The sequence below is a fragment of the Juglans regia genome, chromosome 2 (genome assembly GCF_001411555.2).
Source record: "Juglans regia cultivar Chandler chromosome 2, Walnut 2.0, whole genome shotgun sequence".
Lineage (NCBI taxonomy): Eukaryota > Viridiplantae > Streptophyta > Magnoliopsida > Fagales > Juglandaceae > Juglans > Juglans regia.
The window spans coordinates 1,354,865-1,377,901 of NC_049902.1; the positions used below are offsets into that span (position 1 = coordinate 1,354,865).

The 23,037-nt window shown below is 36.8% G+C and overlaps 3 protein-coding genes across 6 annotated transcripts; 1 reads left to right on the top strand and 2 right to left on the bottom strand.

Moving 5' to 3' along the window:
* Positions 1–4,588: 4,588 nt before the first annotated feature.
* On the top strand, positions 4,589–12,958 carry LOC109021725 (transcription factor GTE10-like). 2 transcript variants are annotated; one of them, XM_019004433.2, is made up of 10 exons: positions 4,589–6,819; positions 6,927–6,975; positions 7,075–7,227; positions 10,893–10,963; positions 11,066–11,135; positions 11,271–11,351; positions 11,432–11,547; positions 11,655–11,721; positions 11,835–11,965; positions 12,049–12,958. In XM_019004433.2, exons 1-10 carry the CDS (start codon positions 5,500–5,502, stop codon positions 12,322–12,324), a joined length of 2,334 nt encoding a protein of 777 aa, XP_018859978.2. In that variant the 5' UTR covers positions 4,589–5,499; the 3' UTR covers positions 12,325–12,958. The 2 variants fall into 2 exon arrangements, with proteins under 2 accessions (XP_018859978.2, XP_035542481.1); XM_035686588.1 differs by having other exon boundaries at positions 6,927–6,969.
* Positions 12,959–13,134: 176 nt separating this feature from the next.
* LOC109021726 lies at positions 13,135–18,001 on the bottom strand. Of its 3 annotated transcripts, XM_019004434.2 has the most exons (8): positions 17,244–18,001; positions 16,404–16,571; positions 16,026–16,124; positions 15,783–15,884; positions 15,533–15,652; positions 14,230–14,367; positions 13,759–14,076; positions 13,167–13,556 (listed from the first exon to the last, which is right to left on the bottom strand). In XM_019004434.2, exons 1-8 carry the CDS (start codon positions 17,745–17,747, stop codon positions 13,275–13,277), a joined length of 1,731 nt encoding a protein of 576 aa, XP_018859979.2. In that variant the 5' UTR covers positions 17,748–18,001; the 3' UTR covers positions 13,167–13,274. The 3 variants fall into 3 exon arrangements, with proteins under 3 accessions (XP_018859981.2, XP_018859979.2, XP_035542225.1); XM_019004436.2 differs by lacking the exon at positions 16,026–16,124 and having other exon boundaries at positions 13,135–13,556; XM_035686332.1 differs by lacking the exons at positions 15,783–15,884; positions 16,026–16,124.
* A 696-nt stretch (positions 18,002–18,697) lies between these two features.
* Positions 18,698–22,994, bottom strand: LOC109021727 (glyceraldehyde-3-phosphate dehydrogenase 2, cytosolic-like). The gene is made up of 12 exons (XM_019004438.2): positions 22,852–22,994; positions 22,724–22,747; positions 22,506–22,606; positions 21,929–22,044; positions 21,699–21,798; positions 20,499–20,645; positions 20,354–20,414; positions 20,167–20,264; positions 19,857–19,999; positions 19,555–19,638; positions 19,310–19,399; positions 18,698–19,029 (listed from the first exon to the last, which is right to left on the bottom strand). Exons 1-12 carry the CDS (start codon positions 22,853–22,855, stop codon positions 18,984–18,986), a joined length of 1,014 nt encoding a protein of 337 aa, XP_018859983.1. The 5' UTR covers positions 22,856–22,994; the 3' UTR covers positions 18,698–18,983.
* Positions 22,995–23,037: the final 43 nt, after the last annotated feature.

Genomic DNA, 23,037 nt, shown 5'->3' on the forward strand with positions numbered 1-23,037 from the left:
AATATATATTATATATTATATAATAATACATTGATACTAAATTATTACTAATATTATATACTATACTAATAGTGATATTAATACTAACATATTAAGTTAACTATACTATTATACATATATTATGGTATAACTCTTATAATATACTAATATATACTACTATTATACTATTATGGTGTTCTTTTTTTTTTTTTTTTTTTTATAAAGCAAGGATTTGAAAAAAATTAATTGAGGCAATATCACAAGTATCAGACAATGATGATGAAGAAGATGCACAACATCCAGTCAGATTATCTCTATTACAACAATCCGCATTATCACTAACTCAACAAGCCCAATGATGTATCTCAGGTATGAAGTATCCCAGATAATATGTAAATTAGTATATATATATAATTAATAATAGCTTAAAAGTAATAAAAGACAGTATAACTAATCATATGCATGAGAACAAATAGTACATACGGTATAACTGACCATATACATGAATAAGTATAAGAGATAAAAAAAGATATATGATAAAATCAACTTCATTAAAGACATTACTTACAGGAAGATTAATTCTCAGAAGAGTTTGAATAAGAAGACAAGAATGAATGAAGGTTTATAAAAGATAGATTTTAGAAAGTGATAAAGACTAGAGAAATGAAAGTTTGGACGAGAGAAGATGAGACTTCAGAATATAATTATAATTTATATTATTATATATATTATATAATTTATATTATTATATATATTATATAATATAAAAAATATTATATATAATATTAAAAAAATTAATTTAAATATATATTATAGTGAACCGCTTCGGTACGATCCTAAAAATCATAAAACCCCAGACCGGTTTTGGCTAGTTTTTACATTTTAGAAACCAGTTTTGGACCGGACCAGACCGGTTCCACGGGTTCAGGCCGGTCCGGTTCAATTTTTCAATTAAAATTTACACCCCTAATGAAAACATACCTAGATGTGCTTTTTCGATCATTTGAATCTCCTCCATAATTACTATCCGTAAAGCCAAACAGATTTGACTTTTCTCCCTTATTGTAGAACAACCCAAACTCCTTAGTACCTTGCAAGTACCAGAAAATTCTTTTTGCAGCCAATAAATGAATCTATGTAGGACACTCCATGTACCTACTAATCACACTTACAACATGCATGATATTAGGTCTTGGTGCCGTCAAATACATTAAACTCCTCACTATCTGTTTGTAAAGAGTGTCGTCAACCTTCTTTCCTCTATTATCTTTGTTTAGCTTCAAATCAAACTTAGATGGTGTATTTACAGGATTACAATCCTTCATCTGAAACCTGTTCAAGATTTCTCACACATACTTTTTTTGAAAAAAAAAAATTCTTGCAGAGCACCACTTCAATGCCAAGAAAGTAATGCATCATACCAAGATCAGACATCTCAAATCCAACCATCATGGATTTCTTAAAACTTTCAAACATGATTGTATTATTTCCAGTGTATATTAAATCATCTACATATAAGTAAACAATGAGTATTTTCCTTCCATATTCAATCTTTATGAAAAATGTAAGTTCATAAAGACATTTTTGAAATCCTTTTTTCAAAAAATAAGTTTCTATGCGATTATACCAAGCTCGTAGAGCTTATTTTAATCCATATAGAGCCTTTTTTTAGCTTATACACTTTATGCTCATTGCCAAGTTTCACATAACCAGGAGGTTGATCGATAAATTCCTATTCTTTCAAATCTCCATGGAGGAAAGCTGATTTTATGTCCAACTGGAAGATAGGCCATGAGTTTTGAGCTGTCAATGCAATCAACAATCTGATTGTGTCATGCCTTACAACCGGAGTAAAGACTTCTTTATAATCAACACCAAACTTCTGCTTGTAGCCCTCAGCCACCAAGCGTAACATGTGCTTGTCAACTTCACCATTCTCCTTCAGCTTTATCTTGTAAACCCACTTTATACAAATTATTTTCTACCCTTTTGGAAGATCACATAGCTCCCCAAGTATCATTTCTTTTGATGGTTGTAATTTCAGCATCCATAGCCTTTCTCCATTTTGATTCTTTGACAACCACTTCGAAAGTGGTAGGATCACAATCTGAAAATAGAGCAAAGTGTGTAAGTGGGTCATCACCTTGGTCAACTCCAATTACATCATAATTAGTCATTCATGTTGGTCTTCTTCTAACATGTTGAGGCATTTGTGATTTAGTTGCAAGTGGGCTTTGATAAGCTATTGGACACATTTTGAGTGGCTTCTTGGTCTTGCTCATTCTCCAAAGGTTGCCGCCCTTTTTCATCATCATCAAAATCTGTTGAAATATTTTGTTTAGCACCATTTTCATTCCATGACCTGGTGCCTTTTTCATCAATTTGTGTATCATAATCAGACTCCAGTACAAGATTTGAGGGGTGATTTGGGCAAATGTTATCAAAATTAATCGTTATCAAACTTAATCTCAGCAAGAAGGGTGAAACTCAAGTTATACCACCACGTATGATAGAATGCTCTAATGAAGATGTCAGGTCTTTAAAATGGGATGTTACAATTTCTTATATTGAAGATAGGAATACCGTAAATGAAATCCAACGTTCTTTTAAGGATAGTTTTTTTTTTTTAATCTTTTATAACATAAATAAAATTGCAACCTTTTAGAATATAGACTCAAATATAATTTGAATTTTTTTAATAGTAATACTACTCATCATTATTTTATTATTTTATAATATGATATTAAATAATTAAAAATTATTTATTATATTTTATTTATAAATATATCATTTAATATCGGATCAAGAGATATTGAGAAGATGGTGATAAAAAAGTGATAAAATAGATCTTTCATTTTCTTTAAATGGTTGCATATACTTCACGTAGTCAACGTCGATGCATGTATGGTCTTCATGTACCATTGCCTCTAGCCAAAATTGCTTTTGATTGGTGCGCGTGGTCATCACATGCTGTTGAGCTCAATTGCATTCTATCTACCTTTTGTTTACGAGAGATATTACAACAATAAAAAAATTTCATAAAAATAAATATATAAATTAAAACGGTTTTATAGATTTACTTTACAATAAAAATAATTTTATAATTTAACATATCAAATCAAGTCATATCAATTTTTGAATTTATTTTTATGAGATCTTTTTGTAGTTAAAACATTCATCAAACTACAATCGGTTTTCTCTAACAATGTAATGAAAAATCTTCCATAGCAAATGCTGAGAGCATCTTCATTGGCTTAGTCAAAAGTATTTTCAAAATTTAGCTAATATCACATAAATTTGTATTTGCCTATTCTATTTAAATTCAATCTCTACATTAGATTGATTATCTATTTACTCTATATATAATAAAATATTATTAATTTAATAATTTTTTTATTTAATTTATTTTTATCACATTTTGTAGTTTTACCAATTAAATGTTAATAATAATATATTCTAATTAAATTAATATTAAAAAAAAAATCATATTTTCAAAAGTCATTTAATGCTAATAACAAAAAATATTAGATTAAACTCATCTAAAATTCTATATAAATTTCTTAATTACTAACCAAATATCTAGCAACATACCAATGTTCATGTCAATAAGAAATCATCACCTACATAAACATCTACAAGAAATTATCATGTATGCACTTCCAATACTTACATAAATATCTGTACATGAGAAATTATTATTTTAATATTTGTTAAAATTATTGTAGTCTTCCATATTTGGTGAATGACTGCAATTGAAATCTAAATTATTTTAACAATGTCTGAGATCTTTTGGCACGTATTATTCAAATTTTAACTATCTAAATCAATGAGGATGCTCTCAATTGATATTTTACAAATTGCACCTCAAAACACCTCTCGACACCATGCTAAGGAACATGGAATAGCTCACTTTTTTGGAGCTATATCTCGATTTTTGCCTCATGATTTTTAACTTGTTTTTGGGTGCTTGCCACATTTATTAAAATAAATAACAAAAAGCTCAAAATACAAAATATTCATTATGATTTAAATTTGATGCTACAACTTCAGCTTTTGTACAAAATCATTCGGCCCACGAGCACATTTGATTGGGCTGTTCTGATGTTGTTCCGTCCCATATAGACGATTCACTCACCGTCGTAACGGCAGTTCTGAGCTGGCATGTTGAAATCTAGCACGTGTGAACGCGGCAATAAGGTGGGTCCACTTTCCGCGTCACATGGCGGTGAAAAGTCAAAGACCGACACGTCGTTATCAATCTCAGACAACGTTCTCTATAAAAAAAGATATCCTCTAGGCGCCAAATCAAGCGCCCACGTGTCTTAAAACCAAGAGATTTCCAATGAAGAGGCGAGTACAAGCATTCTTCGTAGTCTCGCGGCTTCGTAATCCTGAATTATTGACAATTTTTATTTTCACTATCCACTTGGCACGACCGATAGGCATCGGGTCCCGTTAGATCTGAATCTGACGCACAACAACAAGTTTAATTATGACCGTCAGATACTGTCAATTGTCGAATGAACGGATAAGATTTACAGAATTGCGGCTCTCGGGCCTTTAAGTAGGGGAGCGAAGTAGCCCAGTTCTCTCAGGCTTTCACGTAGTTCCCCACCCCCCCCTCCCCTGCCCCCTTCTCTCGCTGCTTTTCGTTCGCTCGGTGAGGTCAGCGAAGAAGTGGTTTTGAAACTAGGGTTTGGTGCCCTGCGCAATTTGCGACGTCTCTGTTCGAGAGATCCAGGTTTTGAATTGGAGTCGAGCGAAGCAAATCTAGGGTTTGTATCGTTCTCTCGCATTGTGTTATGCGGTTCGTGCATTCTTTAGATCGGAATGGTGTTTCCTCTCGATCTAGGTTATTGATTTCAGGGTTTTCTTCTCTCCCTGTTTAGGTTTTTCTCCCAATTATTTATTTTCCGTTGTGCTGTTGAATTCCCTCAAAGATATTTATTATCCGAAACCAAAGAGGAGGGTTATTAGGTTATTGACCGACCGAGAAAGTGAGGTTTTCTTTGGTTTGTGGTTTTAGTAAGGTTTGGGGTTTTACATTGCGTGGATTGGGTGACTGAAAATGGCGTGGTTAAGGTTGTTCCAGTCGTCATTTATAATCTAGGCCTGTTAAAATTGCTACTTGATCAACTATATTGTAAAATTGTAAGTTGTGAAATTTCTGAATTTTGAAATTGGTATTGCTGGAGATAAAGAATACAACATTATTATACCAACAGTCTGGTACCGGAATTTTTGAGCTTTTGGCATCTTTTCAAGTCGAATGCTATTGAGGATAACCGAGCAAAGCGCCACAATTTTGGGCTAAAGTATTGATTTTTAGATCATTTTTGGATATTGAGGAAAATAATCCAATTGGGTAATGATGGAAATATTCACACGTGTCTTAATTTGATACTTGAGTTGGATTTTGGCTTATTTCATAGATTTGGGAATCTGCTATTTTCTAAGATTGATCAGGGTGACGTTGATTATTGCCACAGTTGATATGTGCAGTTATTGGAGGTTTTTCTTATGGCACCGACTGTTCCCATAGAGTTCACTGGACAGAAGGAATCGAGGAAGTTTTCATTGCCCCCAATGATGGGGAAGTCAAGGAAGTACTCAAAAGGGCATTCGTCTGGTTTTGTCCCAGATTTCCGGCATGCAGTTGAGACGATTGGTGAATCAGAAGGTTTTGGTAGTTCTGGAAGGGTTGACACTGAGATGACTGTTTCTGAGGATTCACATACCCGCAAGAGGAAATGCATTAGCTTGAATGCGGATAGTTGTGATAGTTTAGTTGTCCCAACGCAAGTTTTGTCATTGTCGAAAATGTCACGGTTGGAAAGGAAGGACTTAGAATCGAGGTTGAAAATGGAACTTGAACGGGTCCGGACACTTCAGAGGAAGGTTTTTAGTCTCAGTTCAAATGCTGTAGTATTATCCCCATCTAGTGATATCCGGAGCTGTAGTGATGGGAAAAAGAGGCCTCCACTTGAGAGTTTCCAGAGGTCATCTGAAGTATTGGCCCCGCATGGTAAGAAGCGGCCTCCAGCAGTGGGGCGTAATGGGTCGCGCCCGAAGAAGAGTAAATCTGGCCACTTTGAACCAGTGAAACTGGCTGCACCAGCAAACACTTCAAATGCTTTGTTGATGGAAAAGTGTAAGATATTGCTAGAGGTTACGAGATCGCATCAGTATGGTTGGGTTTTTAATGAGCCAGTTGATGTTGTGAAGTTGAAAATCCCAGATTATTTCACCGTCATCAAACATCCAATGGATTTGGGTACGGTGAAGAGTAAGATAGCTTCAGGTGGATATTTAAGCCCACTCGAGTTTGCTGCAGATGTGCGGCTTACTTTCTCTAATGCTATGACTTACAACCCACCTGGAAATGATGTCCATATCATGGCAAAAACACTCAGTAAATTTTTTGAAGCAAGATGGAAGGCTATCGAGAAGAAGCTTTCATTGACCACTGATGAGCAATCGGTGCCAAGAGCTGCTGATCATGTAGAAAGTGAAATTAATACTCAAATTCCACTCTCAAAAAGGAAGAAAACCGTCACACAGAATGATGCTAGTGTCGAGCCGGAGCCTGTTAGACGGGTAATGACCGGTGATGAGAGGCAGAAACTGAGCACAGAATTGGAGGCTTTGCTGGAAGAATTGCCTGAAAGCATTGTTGATTTCTTAAAGGAACATAGTGCAGGGCAACCCAATGAGGAGGAGATTGAGATTGATATTGATGCTCTTAGTGATGATACCCTGTTCACTCTAAGGAAGCTTTTAGATGACTATATGCTGGAAAGCCAGAAAAACCAGGAAAAAGCTGAGCCTTGTGAAATTGAGGTATCTTCCTTTCTCTTAAAGCTTGTGTTTTTCTTGCTGTGCGAGTCATTATTCCAACTAACTATATGTGCTTATATCTGATAAGTGTTGTTCTTTTCTTGCTGCAGTTGCATAACGAGTCAGGGTTTAGCAATTCATCTTTGCAACCATGTAAAGGTTTTTTACCATCTTTACTCTGCATCTTCACATGCTGAATAGGTTAACCTTTATATCGTTCCAGGGACCATTTTAATCTCATTCAATTCATACTCTCAGGCAATGACCATGCAGATGAGGATGTGGATGTCGTTAATGATCCTCCTGTTTCAAGTCACTCTCCAGTTGAGATAGAGAAAGATATAGCCAATAGGAACAGTAAATGCAGTAGTTCAAGTAGCTCCAGTGGTGAATCAGGCTCTTCATCCAGTGGTTCGTGTATTTACATACCCTATATGTGTTTTTTGGATTTGCAGTTTGTTTTTAATCTACTAAAATTTGGAAAATGGAGTGTATGGTTTCAACATTTATACTTAATCCGTATTAGATCAGGATTCTGTGGAGAGACATGGTACAAAAATTTATATACTGCTGTACAGTTATTATATACATGATGAGACATTTTTCCTTCTGGAATTTGGCTTCAACCTTTCTTATCCTTAAATAACATTGCAAACTATTGTTTTTTTATCCTTAAAAAGTATATAACTAATCCTTCCCGTGCATCATCTTATATGGTAGTTTTTACTCTTGCCTTGTTGTTTTCAAGCCAGCCTGTTGCTCTGTAACTCTTTTTTTGCACCTTGGCAAATAATTTTAGTTACTGCTGAAGTGGGCTGGAACGGTCATTACTTGCTAAAATGGAGATGAATATTTGATTGTAATAACTTATATGAGAGGGGTTCATTAGAACTGAAGATGACTCCTAGCCTTTCCTGTAGAGTTCTAATTGATGCTGTAGTGGAGGTCTGCCTTCAAAGTATTTTTTTCTGCCACGTCCCTACACATATTTTTGTATCTTAAAGTGTAAAGTTATTTGTTTCAATAGCCCTAACCTGTATTTTGGGAATATCTTCTTGTTATTGCATCTACCTGTGGGTGGAAAGGAGAGCTGAATGTTTTGAAGTGGAATTTTTCTGAAAGCTTTTCTATTAAACCTTATTCCTTTACGATGAGATTGATATCAATAACTCCCATCCGAGATAAAGTTGGAACCTTTTAGAAATCAATATTTATTGTGTAAGGTAGTGGAGCCTCCTGTCTATATACAGGTCTGGTCACTCTAGTCTGCCTGTATGGTGCGTAGTTGGAACCTTTTAGAAATCAATATTTATTGTGTAAGGTAGTGGAGCCTCCTGTCTATATACAGGTCTGGTCACTCTAGTCTGCCTGTATGGTGCGTAGTTGCCCCCTTTTTAATTTCTTTCTCTAAGCTTTGGTTAACCAGAATTTATATGGATCCCTTACACTTGGTATCGATCTATGTTTTCATTGGCTCCATCCATATGGTCTGAATTCCCCTCAAGCTTGGTGTTGCTGTTGTTCTTGTGATCACAAAATGACATTACTGGCCTTGCCATAGAGCTCAAATGTTGCTTCTAACTTTTCCATGGGTTGTATTGTGGTTATGGATTTTGTTTGTTGGAGAGTGGAGGTGGTGTTAGTGGTGAAGGAGAGGGTGCTTTTTTTTTTTTTTCCCTTGGGAGGAGAGGGGTTTACAGACTTTTTCAAAGAATGGCTTAGGCATTAGTAGAGTGTCAAGTCTTTCTTTCTTTTTTGCCCTTTTTTTTTTTGTGTGTGTTTTAAGGTAGACTTTGTTAGTTAGCAAAAGTCTTTCTTTTAACTTATTTCCGGTGCACAAAACATAGACAATATGGGAAATAATTTTGTTTTGACAAGATCTTTGTTAATAAGTGCAAAGGCGCAACTCAAGTACACAAGCAGTATTCAAGGAAGACACTTGGCTAGTAGAAGAAAAAGATACTAGAAAACCATGTAAACTAAGGGGTTGTTTGGAAGATGAGATGGTTTCATATCATCCCATCTCCTCTCATCTCATTTCCTTCTCAAATATCACTCAAATACAAATACTTTTCAATTTTAAATTTTTAAATTTTTAATTTAATCATTACAATTTTTCCAAACTTCTAAACAAAATATAAAAAACAATTCAACTTTTTCAAATCCTAAAACAAAAATTATATTTTAATAATATTTGAACTTTGTAATATTTTTATTCAATTTTCACGTTCCTTTCCCAAAACCCCATAAAACATCATAACTTAAACCATTTCACTACCATTCACAAACTATTTTACTACTATTCACAAATTTCTGATCTTATCTCATTCTCCAAGCATCCCCCAAGTCCATAAAAATTTATAGCTGCAGTCCATAGGGGAAGATTATGTGGATAAACTATTTTAAAAGAATACTTGAAACTGAGACAAATGGAGCCTTAGGTTATTCTTATGTTTGGTGGGGGTGTTTACTAAGGGTTGGCGGTGGGTCAGTCAGACTTGCCTCGCCTACCCAACGGGCCAAGCATGCGGATTATGTAAAGAAATTTGAGAATGCGGGCATTTGGACCTCACCTGCTTGGTAAAAACCCACCCACCCACCCTCTACAGCTAAGTATATTTGCAATTAAACCCTACATTGAATGAGCCTTGGGTTTCGAAGGTATGGCCTCATTGGCACAGCCGTGTCTTGTTAGACCCATGGTTGTGAAGGTGCACACCTATGGAAAACATGAGTTTGACTCATGACCAATCGTTCTTGAAGGCATGGACTCATGGCATGGCCATGGGCCTCTCCATCCCATTGGAACCACGGTCGTGAAGGTGCATACCCACAGAAAGCACAAATTTGACCCATGGCCATGGTCGTGGGTCAAAATTTGAAGGCATGGGTTGACCCATGAGGTTGGAAGAAGGCATGGATTTGACCCATGGCCAAGGTCATGGGTTTTGTGCTTTTAGCGGTTAGCTTTAAATGCATTTTTTTTACATTTTAATGAAGAAAAAGATTCTTTAGTTTTTAAGCATGTGACTCTATAGCCAGCTGCCGAAAGTAATATAACACATGGTTTAATAAAATAATCCCGATGATTATAAACTCTAGGATTGCATTGTAATGGAGTATTTTGTAGTATACTCCCAACATTTTTTGTTGTTTTGGGCATTGCGTTTTAGATGTATTATGAATTTTTTATTCAACTATATAGTTTATTCTGGTTATGGCTATCGAATATCATGGTTGTGTATATTTACATTCAAATTTTATATAATTAGTTGATCAGTTATTTGTCATGTTGCATAAGAGACTCTAATAAAAGATTTAATATGCTAAATATATTATCATGTTGTCTTTTTTAAAACTTTTTAAAAAAATGTGTGCTTTACTTCGCTCAGGTGTGCACTTTGCACCTAGGCTCTAGGTGGCTTATGCGCTTAAGTGCGCCTAGCGCTTTTAACAATACTGTACTATCTCATTTAGGGTGGGTAGTTGGCCTAGCGTTTACTTTTGTGGGATTAGTTTTCCGCTACTACCTTGTCTGACAGCTGAATGCTAGGCAGAGGACTTGCTGCAGTTTTCATACACGGGGTTTCTGCTGGTAATAAACTAGAAGTTTCAACTGCTTTATATAGCTTGAATGATTTTTGAAAGTATTTGATTCTTTACAATTTACATGGCTTATGGTAATATGCCTGATTGAGGATATGTTTATGATTAATGGGGTCCCCACCTTACCTGGGAGGGACAAATTCATGCCCTTTATAATGATCCTAAGGTGCTCCAATTATAACCTTGACCATTCCTTTTAGAGTATAGACTTAGATGTGACTTGAGTTTTACTTGAATTGTTACAAATAGATTATTATTTTTTAAATGCTTGCTCTAGGCTTCTTGCAACTATTTGTGGATCTGAAAGTTAACTAAGATGACCCTTCCGGGCAGTGCGTGTTACATTTAAGCTGTATATGCTTGTGGTTGGCATAATTGTTTCCTTGAATCAGTTGGCGTTTTAGTATATAAAATGTCATAGCTCCTTTTTCCTGTGTCTTTAAGTCTTCTATGTTTGTTTTAATTGACAGATTCAGATTCAGGCAGTTCATTGAGAAGTGAAACAGATGCTGCTAAAGGTTCAGTTCCTGTTGATGTTAAGGTATATCTTAACATCTTGAAAAGTATCGTATAGGAACATTATGGACGGAAACTTTGTCCTCTTTCAGTGGATAGTTTTTCTCATGTCGTCTTTTTATGGCAGGAAAATCTGGGCTCTGGGGCCACTTCAGACCCAAAGAAAAACGATCTTGGTGATTCAGAAATTGAAAATTGTGAGTTTCTGGTTAAATATGTGATGTGTGGATGTTCTTAGATTATGATGTGGCGGCCTTTGTATTCCAATGGGAATATCTTGTGTGACTGTGTCAGTTGATGTTCTGAAGCTTTTTATCCCATTTCTTGTACAGATTCGGTAAATGAAGTGGGGCTAGTTGAGCAGAACTCCCAGTGCAAGCCAATGTCTGCTGAGGCAGATGGCCATCAAGATGGTAAGCATGAAATCACGAAGAAAACTATCTGCTGTTAGTTTTGGGGCATCATCTCATCGCTTCATGATGTAACCTTATAGGGGAGAGTGCTCCATCTGAGAGGCAAGTCTCCCCCGAGAAGCTTTATCGTGCAGCTTTATTGAGGAGTCGATTTGCTGACACCATACTTAAAGCTCGAGAAAAGGCACTTGAAAAGGTTGGTTGGATTGCTGCTGTTAATTAACCCAGCTGTGTATGTACAAATATCCTTGCAACTTTTCCTTGAAATTTTGTTATTCACCGTGTGATGCTGACTGGGTTCAGGATGAAAAGCGGGATCCTGAAAAACTACGACTTGAGAGGGAGGAACTTGAAAGGCGGCAGAAAGAAGGTTTACATTTGCATTATGTTGAACATTCGATGTCATTAATCATTTGCCTGTCTGGAGTTATTTCCAGTTAGTTACTGGGACATACCATTTATTTCTTCATTTGTTATCGTTAGAAAAAGCTCGATTGCAAGCTGAGGCGAAGGCTGCTGAGGAATTTAGAAGAAAGGCTGAAGCAGAAGCTGCAGCTGAAGCAAAAAGGAAGAGGGAATTAGACAGAGAAGCTGCACGGCAGGCATTGCTAAAGGTAAGTTGGACGGAGCACCCTACAGCAGAAGCGGATTACAATCTTTTCTTTAATGTTATTGAAATGCTTCTCTGTTTTTGTAGATGGAGAAGACGGTAGATATCAATGAGAACAGTCAATTTATGGAAGATTTAGAAATGCTCACGGCTGCCCATGATGAGCATCTACAAAGTTTCACTGAAGAGACGAGCCCAGATCATTCTGAAAATGGTTTCGGTAGTTTCAAACTTCAGGGTAGTAACCCCTTGGAACAACTTGGACTATACATGAAGGTCGATGATGAGGATGAAGAAGAAGTTGAACCACCTGAGTGTGCTCCAGAACCAGCAAACGATGTCGAGGAAGGAGAAATTGATTGATCTGTTAATATCTTCATAGTTTGATTAATCAGATAATATCTTCATATTGTCCAACCAATCACCAGTCGCGGAACAAGACTCGAAGATCATGATCAACACTCATTTTGCACCTTGGATCTCCAAATTGCGTCTCTCAGCTTTCAGGGGGGCAATTTCCTGCTTGATTGTTGGGGTCAAACCTTTGAAATGAGTGGAGATGGAGATGGAATAGCAGAAGCATGATCAATAGTAGCCATGAGTTTGGTTTGGATTTGGGTTTGGCTGTTTATGATAAAATACATGGTTTTGGATTGGAATGTGGTGTGAAGTCCTGAAACATGTTGGCATGAAATTTCTTGGTTTTGATCATTGATGTGCGCTGTGGCTTTTTTGACAGGAGATGTACGGTGTCAGGATATTCTTTTTTGTTTTATTTTTTGTAAAAAAAGAAAAGAGGAAATCCATATATGTAGTAGTCCACGTGATAATTTTAGAGAGGCGAAAATGTAATATAATTCCGAAGTTGAGACAAATGGCATTTTACTCATTTCTTCTTGTCATTATTCCCTGAGCCATTGTCTGTCTGGAAGTCGAAAGTGTAAACAAGGCTATAAATGTGAAGTTACACGATGAAAAGATCTCTCTTGTATATACATACATACATACATACTGCGGGTTTTGTATGAATATTTCTCTTTGATTGCATTTTCCTCTCACATAAATTATACGAAAAATTACTTTACAGATCTTTGCGACTTGACTTTTTACCTTAAGTTTTGAATAACTTTCAAAGATTTATGGGGGCATCATCCCATCCCTTTGTTAAAAAACTAAACTAATAGTAGGTATATTGTATAATTAATAGCAATCTTAGAATATACACATTCAGAATTATCAACTTTTACGAAAGAGTGAAATTTGTTTTCTGTACTAAGTAAAATGTGGATAAAATAACCTCGAATTAAAAGGCATTAGAGCCTGAGGAACATGCGGTCACAAAGTAGAAGACCACCTGAATTAATTCTCTCAGTTTGGTTCCATTTTTCGAAGAGAAAATTTTCATTGCTTTGAGCCTTGAGATATTCGTCCATATCAAGCCATAATCCTCTCGATTCACCAGAACAAGATTGGCCCTTCTTGGTGCCTATATCTTCTCCTATGTTCTTCATCGACAGGCCAAGAATAACTTCAGGGCTCCAACTCCCACAACTGCTGGCAGAATGATTTCTTTGATTTTGTGCACTGGACACTTCCTATAATATCAGTCGTCCCAGGGAAACAGAAAATTATGAATGAAGATACAGCTAAGTAAAAGGTTTAGGAATAAGAATTGTCAGTGGCATATTTAGGCAAAATTAGAGCATAAATGTATAATCTCGGCACAGGCCTTGACCTGATCACCCCCTCCCCACTCTGCCAACAAAGAATTGCAACCAGAAGAAAATAAAAAAGTACCTGGGTTGCATCCAGTAATCTATTTGGAGTTACTGGTGGCTCTGCCTTTCTCATGCATGAGTGAGTGGCATCATTACTAGCTTCCCAGTGCAACCAAGGCAGTGCAACCCCATCCATTTCTACAGGAAGAGGATCAGATACCGCTGGACTTTGAAGAGTTTCTAGCTTGATAACTCCCCCTAAAGATGAGTTTGTATCACTCCTTTCTCCGTCAAGAGAGGAAATGTCTGTATCCTCGACGTTAGAAATGAAGTCCTCAATATACTTCTCTGCCTCCTCAGTCAATCGCTTTGACATCCTACTTCTGTCATTACTCCTCTGGCAATAACCATATCAGCTGAAAAGTTAACTCACTTTTACCCTCTGCAAAGAGGAGAATTATTTGGAAATAACCATAACTGATGGAGAGATTTGTCTGTCAATAAATGCAAACCCAACAATCTGCTAGAGTGCAAACGAGAGAGACAGTACCTTTCTAGTTCCTGAAGGTTTTTCTACAGCAGTTTTCTTTGGATCAGGAAGCAATTTGTTCACAATCTTAGACAGCTCCCGACCACGACGCTCCTCCAACACTATTTTAGCCAACAAATCTTTTTTACGCTTCTCTGACTGTGAATTCAAGCAATAAGATCCGTCACTTTCTGAAAAACTCTTCACAAGATGGCACTATCTAAAGAGTGAAAGGCTATTGGATGAAACCTCAAAAAACAAATTGCATAAAATGTACTTAAAACAGGCTTCTTTCCCCCTCGCATGGAAGGCAACTCATAATAAATGTGGTCTGGCTTACAATGTTCTAAAACATATTTTTCACAACATCCATTTATTAAAGTATTTTCCCTAGATAACAAAAACCCAGTATAGCGACTACATCCATCTAACATCCAAAAAAATAAGGAGCACACAACCCAGACTCGGTTTTATAGGAACTCCTGCTCCTTAAAAGTTCACATATTTCTACTTCCCTGTAATCCACCAGACGTGAAGAGACCACCTTCAAAATTTATCCCTGTACAAGCCAGGTTTTTTCCACGAACACTGAAGCAACACTAAATTATGCACAAATACCACAATGACGAAGGCCACAACTCCATTGCGATTGAGCAATGGAGCAACAAAGATTGATATTCTCACCCTTTTTTTAGGCATACAAAACCAGTGCACAAGAATTCTCCAGTATTATAAGATTATCCTTGCAAGAATTCTCCCCAACGTGGCTATCGAAAACAAAGAAAACTACTTTCAAAGATGCCTTCACACTCCAATACTCTTCCAAGTAAAATCCAAACTACTAACAGCTACAAAGTCTTGGTACATACAAACATAAAAAATTATTTCTACTCAACTTCCAACCCTTTTGTCAACCATCCCAAGACAAATACGAAGTGAGTAAAGCAAGCCAAGGAGACAGTTAGCTGACTCTAACCACTGATCTTGTACTGTTTGCACAAATATTGGAATCCAATACTGCAACACTAAGTTAAAAAAGTAGTACAAATTAAACTCAGATATTCACAAGATAACATATCTATGTCGAAAAATTATTAAGAAGTAATTTTTTTAAATTCTCAAAAGGATAAATGCAACACCCTTCTAAAAACCAGTTATAGCATATTAATGGAAAACTCACAACGAAAGCTAGAATGATTTGATAGGTTAATCAAATCCTCTTAACAAACAATCACCATGAGTGATAGAGAATAGTTGATTGCATTTCTCATCTGCAAGAGTAGTATGGGTTGAAATTACCATGGAACGAACAATTTGATATTACCTGCTCCAATATTGTTGAGTAGTTCTTTCTGATTGAAGAAACAGTCTGAAAAGCACCGGAATTATTTGGTTGCAAGCAATCATCACTTCCTGAAAATGAGGTTTTCGTTTTAGCTGCTTCCTGAAAAAGTTGCAAGGACTGCTAATTAGTTTCTGCAATCACAACAAGGAATGAACCAAATTTGCCCTTGCCAATGCCAATGTTCTATATCCCACACGTGCAAATTCTGCACAAGAAATAAATGACTGACTTGTTCAAGTCCCATTCTGATCTCCTCCACAGAATTTATAAGTTCTTCCCGCATTGCTGCATACAATTTGCTGTCAACATCATCTGCAGCAGGCCGCTCTGCCTGAAGAGGGGAAAAATGACATTGACTGACATAAAAATATAAACTTTCTTTCCTTTGGTCTAGGTAAAAATAAAAGTGAGGCTGTGGTTATTGCATAACTGTCATTTTACACTGGAAAAAAGAAAAAAAAAAAAAAAAAACTTTCTTTTGGGTGGAAGCTGCTCGTGTTCTCTTCTCAATCCCCCTTCTGCTGGAATGAGCATCCTTTCCTTCATCATCAGTAAGGACAGAAGACTGGCTCTGAAAGGTCCAGATACATTGTTTTAAATTCAGTTCTGAATACTTTTGTTTTGATAAGTACTCAGTTCTGAATACAAGTCCGACAAGAAATCTTTTATCGGGATTAACTATAACTTTAAAATTAAGGTATGCCAGAGTCTCAACCCAAGCATTAGATTGTCTGTATGGGTGGTGTCTTTATTACAGAACTCCCAACTCAAAGCTTTCTAAATTTCAACAAGTTCGAAAAAAAAGAAAAACAATGAAGACAATAAGCCATAAGAGAAAGAAAAGGCTTACAGAATAGCCATCATGGGACTTGAGATCTTTTTGACTAAAAGACCTTCTCAGCACTTGTCTTTGATTTGAAACTACTGGCCGATTGGATAATGGCATTTGGTTGTTTCCGCTACCAAAACTCTTCTGATTAGCACAATTGCTAGAACTCTGAGAATGGTCTATATCACTCTGTTGTTTAGAAATTTATATACAAACGTAAGCAAGCTAAAATATTTTCTCCAAATCAAACTTTAGCTAAGAAGAAATGTGTTGTTTAGGAAAAAAAATAGTGATATTAATTTCCACCACTACTACAGCAAGCTCTCTGACTGATTTCATCCATCAAACTCACCATCGGATACTCCATAAAAGTTATTATACAGTTCATAATATCCTTCTATTATCAATAAAATAGAATATCACAACCAACACTTGAATATGAAGAATAACTTTAGTACTGTATCCAACACATTTCAAGGTGTATATACACAGAAATATGGACACTGTCATTCATATCCCAGTTGTAGCCTTGATTGGTTTCCCAGTACAAGTTCTTTGTGCGATAAACACCAAGCTTAATTTTGTGTGCATTTCGTAATCTATTTCATTCAAAGCCCCCATCATATACACTATATGAATGCGTATAAATCAATTTGAAGTAAGAAAAAATCAAATTAAAAAATTCAAATTCAAGATGAGTGTGTAAATATAGACAATCTTCAAGACTACGCTTTATTTATTGCAAACCAGGAGATGAAGCTAAAATCTTTGGCACGGAAATAATTTACGACAAAATCAAATCCGTGAATTCAAATTCCAAAATAAAACTTAGAAGTAGAGGCATGCAAACCGAAATCGCACCTCATAATCGCTAATCCGACACGGCACCACCGAAACCGAACGTCGCCTCCTCGAATTACTTTCTGCAGCCACCTTTCCGCCACCGGAGTTGTTACACACATTGCCCCTCCCATCTGCACCCGCTCTCGAGCTTTGCCTCGACACCGACCTCCCCCGTCTCTGCGACGACGACGCGAGAGACTGACTCGCAGGGACGCTCTCAGAGCACCTTGAACCCGAGCGTCCTCGGTCGCCGGAGCCGAAGAACTCGATGGCGAGGTCGTCGAGGGTGATCTCTGGGAAACCCGAGCCCCTCACCGTGTTCACAAACTTTCCTCTCGGAGGCGGAACATCGTATTCAAAGTCATCAGCTCCCGATGGAGGTAACCGGCGCGAGAACCGGCTGAGACTTCGCGAGCGGCGGTGAGCCGAGCTATGATTGGAGGAGCCGGAGTCGTCCAAGGACGACGATGAGGCTCCTACCGGGGTTCTCTTCGTCGTGGATTTGAACGCCGACGTCGCCATTTGAACGCAGGAACCAAGAAGCCAGCGGAAATAATAAATATCTACATATGGAAGGTTATGGCTTAAAACTCAGTAATTTGAGCATTTAGTTTGTATCTACTACATCCACATTTCACAGAGAGAGAGAGAGAGAGAGGATTTTAATGATTTGCAGAGGAAGATTGGCGGAGAGATCGATATTTTGGGAAAATTTGAATTAACTGAGCTGGTTAAGGCAGGAGTAGAGGGAAGGGATTGAATATGAATTGAATGAGGTATGGAATTTTGCCGGATATTTCGAATTTGCCATTTTGACAGTTGAATTTATTTTAGTTGGTTGGGCAGGTATACCATTGTTGTCTGTGTCTATCGTGCAGCTACTACACAGTACACCCTCAACTAAGTAATATGTATCTTTTCCTTTTCTTCTTTTTTGGCCATAATAAATATCGCATTGCATAAATTTAAGAAATAGTTAATTAATTATACCTAACTTGGAATATTACTGCTTAAATACACAAAATCGATCGACATGCGAACATTTAGCGACGACTCTTTCGTTTCGTTGCTACATGTCTATCTGACTGTCCACTTTTACATCTTTAATTACCGTAGATAAAAATATTTGGCTGCTTCTGATAAAATATTCGCGGGAGCGAGCAATCACGGGAAGAAATGGTGGCTATTACAACGTATTTTTTAAAAGAGTTTTACGACCTCCACCATTCTTCATTCTTCATATTTTTTTAAAAATTTTTTTAAAATTTATTTTTTTAAAATTATTTCAAATTTTCTATTCATTATTCATATAATAAATATTTGATAAAAGAAAAAAATAATAAAAATTAAAAATAATGTTGAGTGATAGGAGGTTGTGAAGATTTTTTGTTTTTACACGGACGGAGACTGCAAAACTCTCCAAATACACGAAGCTGGAAATTGACACAGAGAGAGAGAGAGAGAGAGAGAGAGAGAGTTGTAACTTGTAACTTGATAAAACAAAACACAATGTGGCAGATAATACTCTTCTTTTCAGAGACCACTTCCTCAACAGATAAACTGGAGAAAAACTCGAGGATCCCTGACATCGTGACTTGGTAAAGACTTTATTACAACACAAAACACCAAAGACTTACGGAAAACCCCCAGTTTTATTCTCAATCGCTGCCTTTCACGACCATTGAAGACACGACTTTTAAGTATCAGCTAAGCAGGACACCATAAGCACACAATTCATATTCGCAAGTCTCGCCATCTTTACTTGGTAGATGCAACGTGAACGACCAAGTCAACCACACGCGAGCTGCAAAGACCACACAAAAGGAGCAAGCATGAACAACAAATATCAAATCATCGACTATTGAAGTTAATTTAACCTTGTGGCATGGATCCAATGCAATAAAAGCAAGCTTCTCTGAGTTCTTTAATTCTGCCTTCAGAGAAGTGAGACAAACAATACAGCATTATTGTGATGGTACATGGCTAAAGGTGGTAGTTTTTAAAAAGCCAGACAGATACAGCCACCCAACATCACCTGTGAAGTGAACCAACAATAGAAGTAGGAAATATGAGGAATTAATTACCTGTAACCCCACTCGTTGTCATACCAAGCAACAAGCTTAACGAATTTATCATTCAAAGCAATTCCTGCCTTTGCGTCAAAAATACTAGACCTGAACAATTAGACATTGAAAAATTATAGGGATCTATACTTTACAATAGAATGCAGCATCTGACGGGCCAAAACAAGAAAAGTAGGATCATGAAAGAAAGGAACAATCACAATATGGGACTGGTCATTTAGCAAAAGATGTACATTCATTCCTACCTGCTGTCACCAATAAAGTCAGAGGATACCACGTCGTCCTCAGTGTAACCCAAGATACCCTTTAATTTTCCCTCAGACTCCTCCCTGACAAAGAGATTCAGAATGAGAACACTTCACCAAATATATGTTTTTTCTTTTTTTTAAGTAAACACTTCACCAAATAAATGGTCAGAAAAGTAAAGCAACTAAACGTTCATCACCACAGCATGTCATCATGATTCACATAGCAGCACTACCTACAATACAAGTAACAGACTAAAGTGCATGCACGCACGCACACACAGATGTATATAATCCCTTACTTGATAGCAGCCTTAATTTCATCGTAGGTAGCCGCCTTCTCCAGCCTAACGGTAAGGTCAACCACAGAGACATCGATGGTAGGAACACGGAAAGCCATTCCAGTTAATTTCCCATTCAGAACGGGCAATACTTTCCCAACAGCCTTCACATCCAAGATTTAGAATTAGTGCTTTAGATTAGATATCAAAAGCTGAAGACAGTTTTCATGCCTAGAAAGAAAGAAAAAAAGACAGTTCTCAAAAGAATTGTACAGAGACTAATCGGTAGAAGGTCTCAGTACAATTCACACAAAATGACAAGGCTCCTCACCTTAGCAGCTCCTGTACTGCTAGGAATGATGTTGAATGAAGCAGCTCTACCACCTCTCCAGTCCTTGCTAGATGGCCCATCCACAGTTTTCTGTGTGGCTGAATTACAGAATATAAATAAGCAAACAAAATGAATACATGGAGAAATATCATTAGTCAACGCTGAGCAAAACAACTGAAAAACGCACCCGTGATGGAGTGTACAGTGGTCATTAGACCCTCAACAATGCCAAATCTATCGTTTATTACCTGCAGAGTTGATACAAGATAAATGAAACAAATAAAATAACTGATATCAGAAATAGCACCAGTGTACATGATTATTGATAGAACCTTCGCAAGGGGAGCAAGGCAGTTGGTAGTGCAGCTAGCATTGGAAATGATGTCAAGCTCATGCTTGTATTCCTTCTCATTGACACCCACAACAAACATGGGAGCATCCTTGCTAGGGGCTGAGATGATGACCTTCTTTGCACCTCCCTGATAATGAGACGAAATGAACTCAACTAACTCCATCAAGGCTACTATAAAATTAAAATAAAAAAGGACTTCACAAGTGAAAAAGCAAGAAAGGTAAGTCCTAAAAGAGCAAGTGAACATAAAAAGATACCACAATTATTTCAAATGACACAGTTCCATGAGTAACACATATTAGTCAAATGAAGTATTGTGATGGGGTGGTTTCCAAACTGATACAGTTTAAAGAGGGGCAAGCTAGCAACAGTAGGTTGCCAGTCACTTCATTAACCACGAGCAACCCAAGAGCATCACGAGCAACCCAAAAGCATCAATTGGCATGAATCACAATGAATCCATAGACAGAACCCGCATGCAAAATTTTATTTTATATACGCTAATGGTATAGACTCAGTCCCTATTAGCCAGGGAGGCACGTGCATTAACATGAATATCAAAGCGGGTTCCATAAAACACACAGACTAGTTTTCCAAATTACAATTTAGAAACCAATTTACTGAAGAAGTAGATGATTTGTAAATTCACCACAACAAAGAAGCAGAACCGATTCTTCAATGTGTTTAGTGGTTAGGTTGCCTTTATATAAAACAGTCAATGTAGCTAACAAAATAAAGGAAACCGCACGAACAAATCCTGAAAAGTGAACAACTAAAATCCTTCATAATTATTATTTTTATATAAAAAAAGGCAGGAACAGAATTTGGACAAGCAAATACAAATTTTATACCATGTACGACCAAAATAGTAAAATTAAATAGAGTAATGTGGGTCACCATCCTATTTACCATTATCCTCTCACCATACCATGATGAGGTGCTTAATGATTGGAGACTATTTGTTACGTTTTACTTGTAAATCAATTATTTAATGCCATATTAAGGGATGTTGAGAGAATGATCGAAAAAATGATGATAAATAGAAATTTTCAATTAAATAACCTAAACCCTTAAAGAAGAGGGACAAAAGAAAAATTTATTTAGGGCGAAGAAGAGAACAGATAAAATAAACAAAACGTGAATTAATATTATTTAACATAAAAACGTATCAATGACAAACCTTCAAGTGGGCGGCAGCCTTTTCCTTGTCAGTGAAAACCCCAGTCGACTCCACAATGATCTCAGCTCCGGTCTCAGCCCACGGGATCTCCTCTGGGTTCCTATAAATTAAACATAACGCATTACGGGCACATCCCAGCAACACATTTCCATAAATATAACATGTATTCTCAGAACTACCAATTGATTACATAATATTTACGAAGTAGAATCAAACAATGGGTGTAATACCTGGCACCAAAAACGGTGACGTGTTTCTCACCAAATAGAAGGGTCTTAGAGTCCTTAACCTTGACATCATGATGCTTCCACTGACCATGAACTGTGTCGTACTTGAACATGTATGTCTACGCAACAGAAACCAACCACCAACCAAAAGAAAACCATTAATAGATACACAGAAATCAAGGCAAACGCCTAATTTGTACCACCGGTACTATATAACTGAATTCTATGCGCCAAAGTATACTACCAACTGTCGCACTATATAGTATATTCTGAAAGCTAAAAAAGTTACCACTAGCATTTCTCACGAAAACTTTTGACCTTAGATTGAGAAGCGTCTTAAGACTACATCAGGGGATCAATTCTTAGAAGGACCAAACAAAACAATCAGATGACGCGATAACAAAAAATTGGAAGGAAAGAACGCCTTAAGACTATAACAGATTAACAAGGGACCAATTCCAGATCGGACCGCGAAGAGCCTTTGATCAATCAAAGCACCGATTCAAAAGCACCACATAACGATCACACAACAGCAACAAAGAAGAAGAGCCAAGTAGAGAAAAGTGAGCGGTAATAATACCATGTAGTCGGTGGTGATGAAAGGATCGTTAACAGCAACAAGTTCAACATCGTCTCTCTGCAGAGCAACCCTTGCCACCAAACGGCCGATCCTTCCAAATCCTGATGATATTCATTTATTTTCATAAACCCAAAACTTGAAAAACAAATCAAATATGAAGCGAAGGAAATAAAATCGTTCAAAAATCTATAAGAACGTATACGTATAGGATCATATACCGTTGATTCCGATCTTGACCTTCCCTGTAGTTCAAAAAACCCAATCAAAACAAAAATAAAAAACAGTAAGAATCTTATAGATCATAAAAAGAATATCAAGAAAGAAAAGGTAGGATTAGTGGTGCTACCCATGAGTTCTAGAGTTAAGTGTGTGATAGAGAGAGTGCAGTGATTAAAGAGACGGAGAGTGTAGAGACAAGCAAGATTTACAAATGGAGAAATGAGAATTAGGGTTTAAAGATAAAGAACTGTGCTGTACAGAATTCTTGTATTTTTTATATTATTTAAAAAATTAGTAATTTTAGAGAGAAATT

Excerpts from the sequence above, each read along its gene's own strand:
- LOC109021725 (XM_019004433.2), top strand. The coding sequence starts at position 5,500 with ATGGCACCGACTGTTCCCATAGAGTTCACTGGACAGAAGGAATCGAGG. Across the intron at positions 11,352-11,431 it reads GGCAGATGGCCATCAAGATG|GGGAGAGTGCTCCATCTGAG; the intron begins GTAAGCATGAAA and ends GTAACCTTATAG. Across the intron at positions 11,722-11,834 it reads TGAAAGGCGGCAGAAAGAAG|AAAAAGCTCGATTGCAAGCT; the intron begins GTTTACATTTGC and ends TGTTATCGTTAG.
- LOC109021726 (XM_019004434.2), bottom strand. The coding sequence starts at position 17,747 with ATGGCGACGTCGGCGTTCAAATCCACGACGAAGAGAACCCCGGTAGGA. Across the intron at positions 16,125-16,403 it reads AGTCCCATGATGGCTATTCT|AGCCAGTCTTCTGTCCTTAC; the intron begins GTAAGCCTTTTC and ends TGGACCTTTCAG. Across the intron at positions 15,885-16,025 it reads CAGCTTCCACCCAAAAGAAA|GCAGAGCGGCCTGCTGCAGA; the intron begins GTTTTTTTTTTT and ends TCCCCTCTTCAG.
- LOC109021727 (XM_019004438.2), bottom strand. Across the intron at positions 22,607-22,723 it reads GGTCAAGATCGGAATCAACG|GATTTGGAAGGATCGGCCGT; the intron begins GTATATGATCCT and ends GAATATCATCAG. Across the intron at positions 19,030-19,309 it reads GACAACGAGTGGGGTTACAG|CTCGCGTGTGGTTGACTTGG; the intron begins GTAATTAATTCC and ends TGGTCTTTGCAG.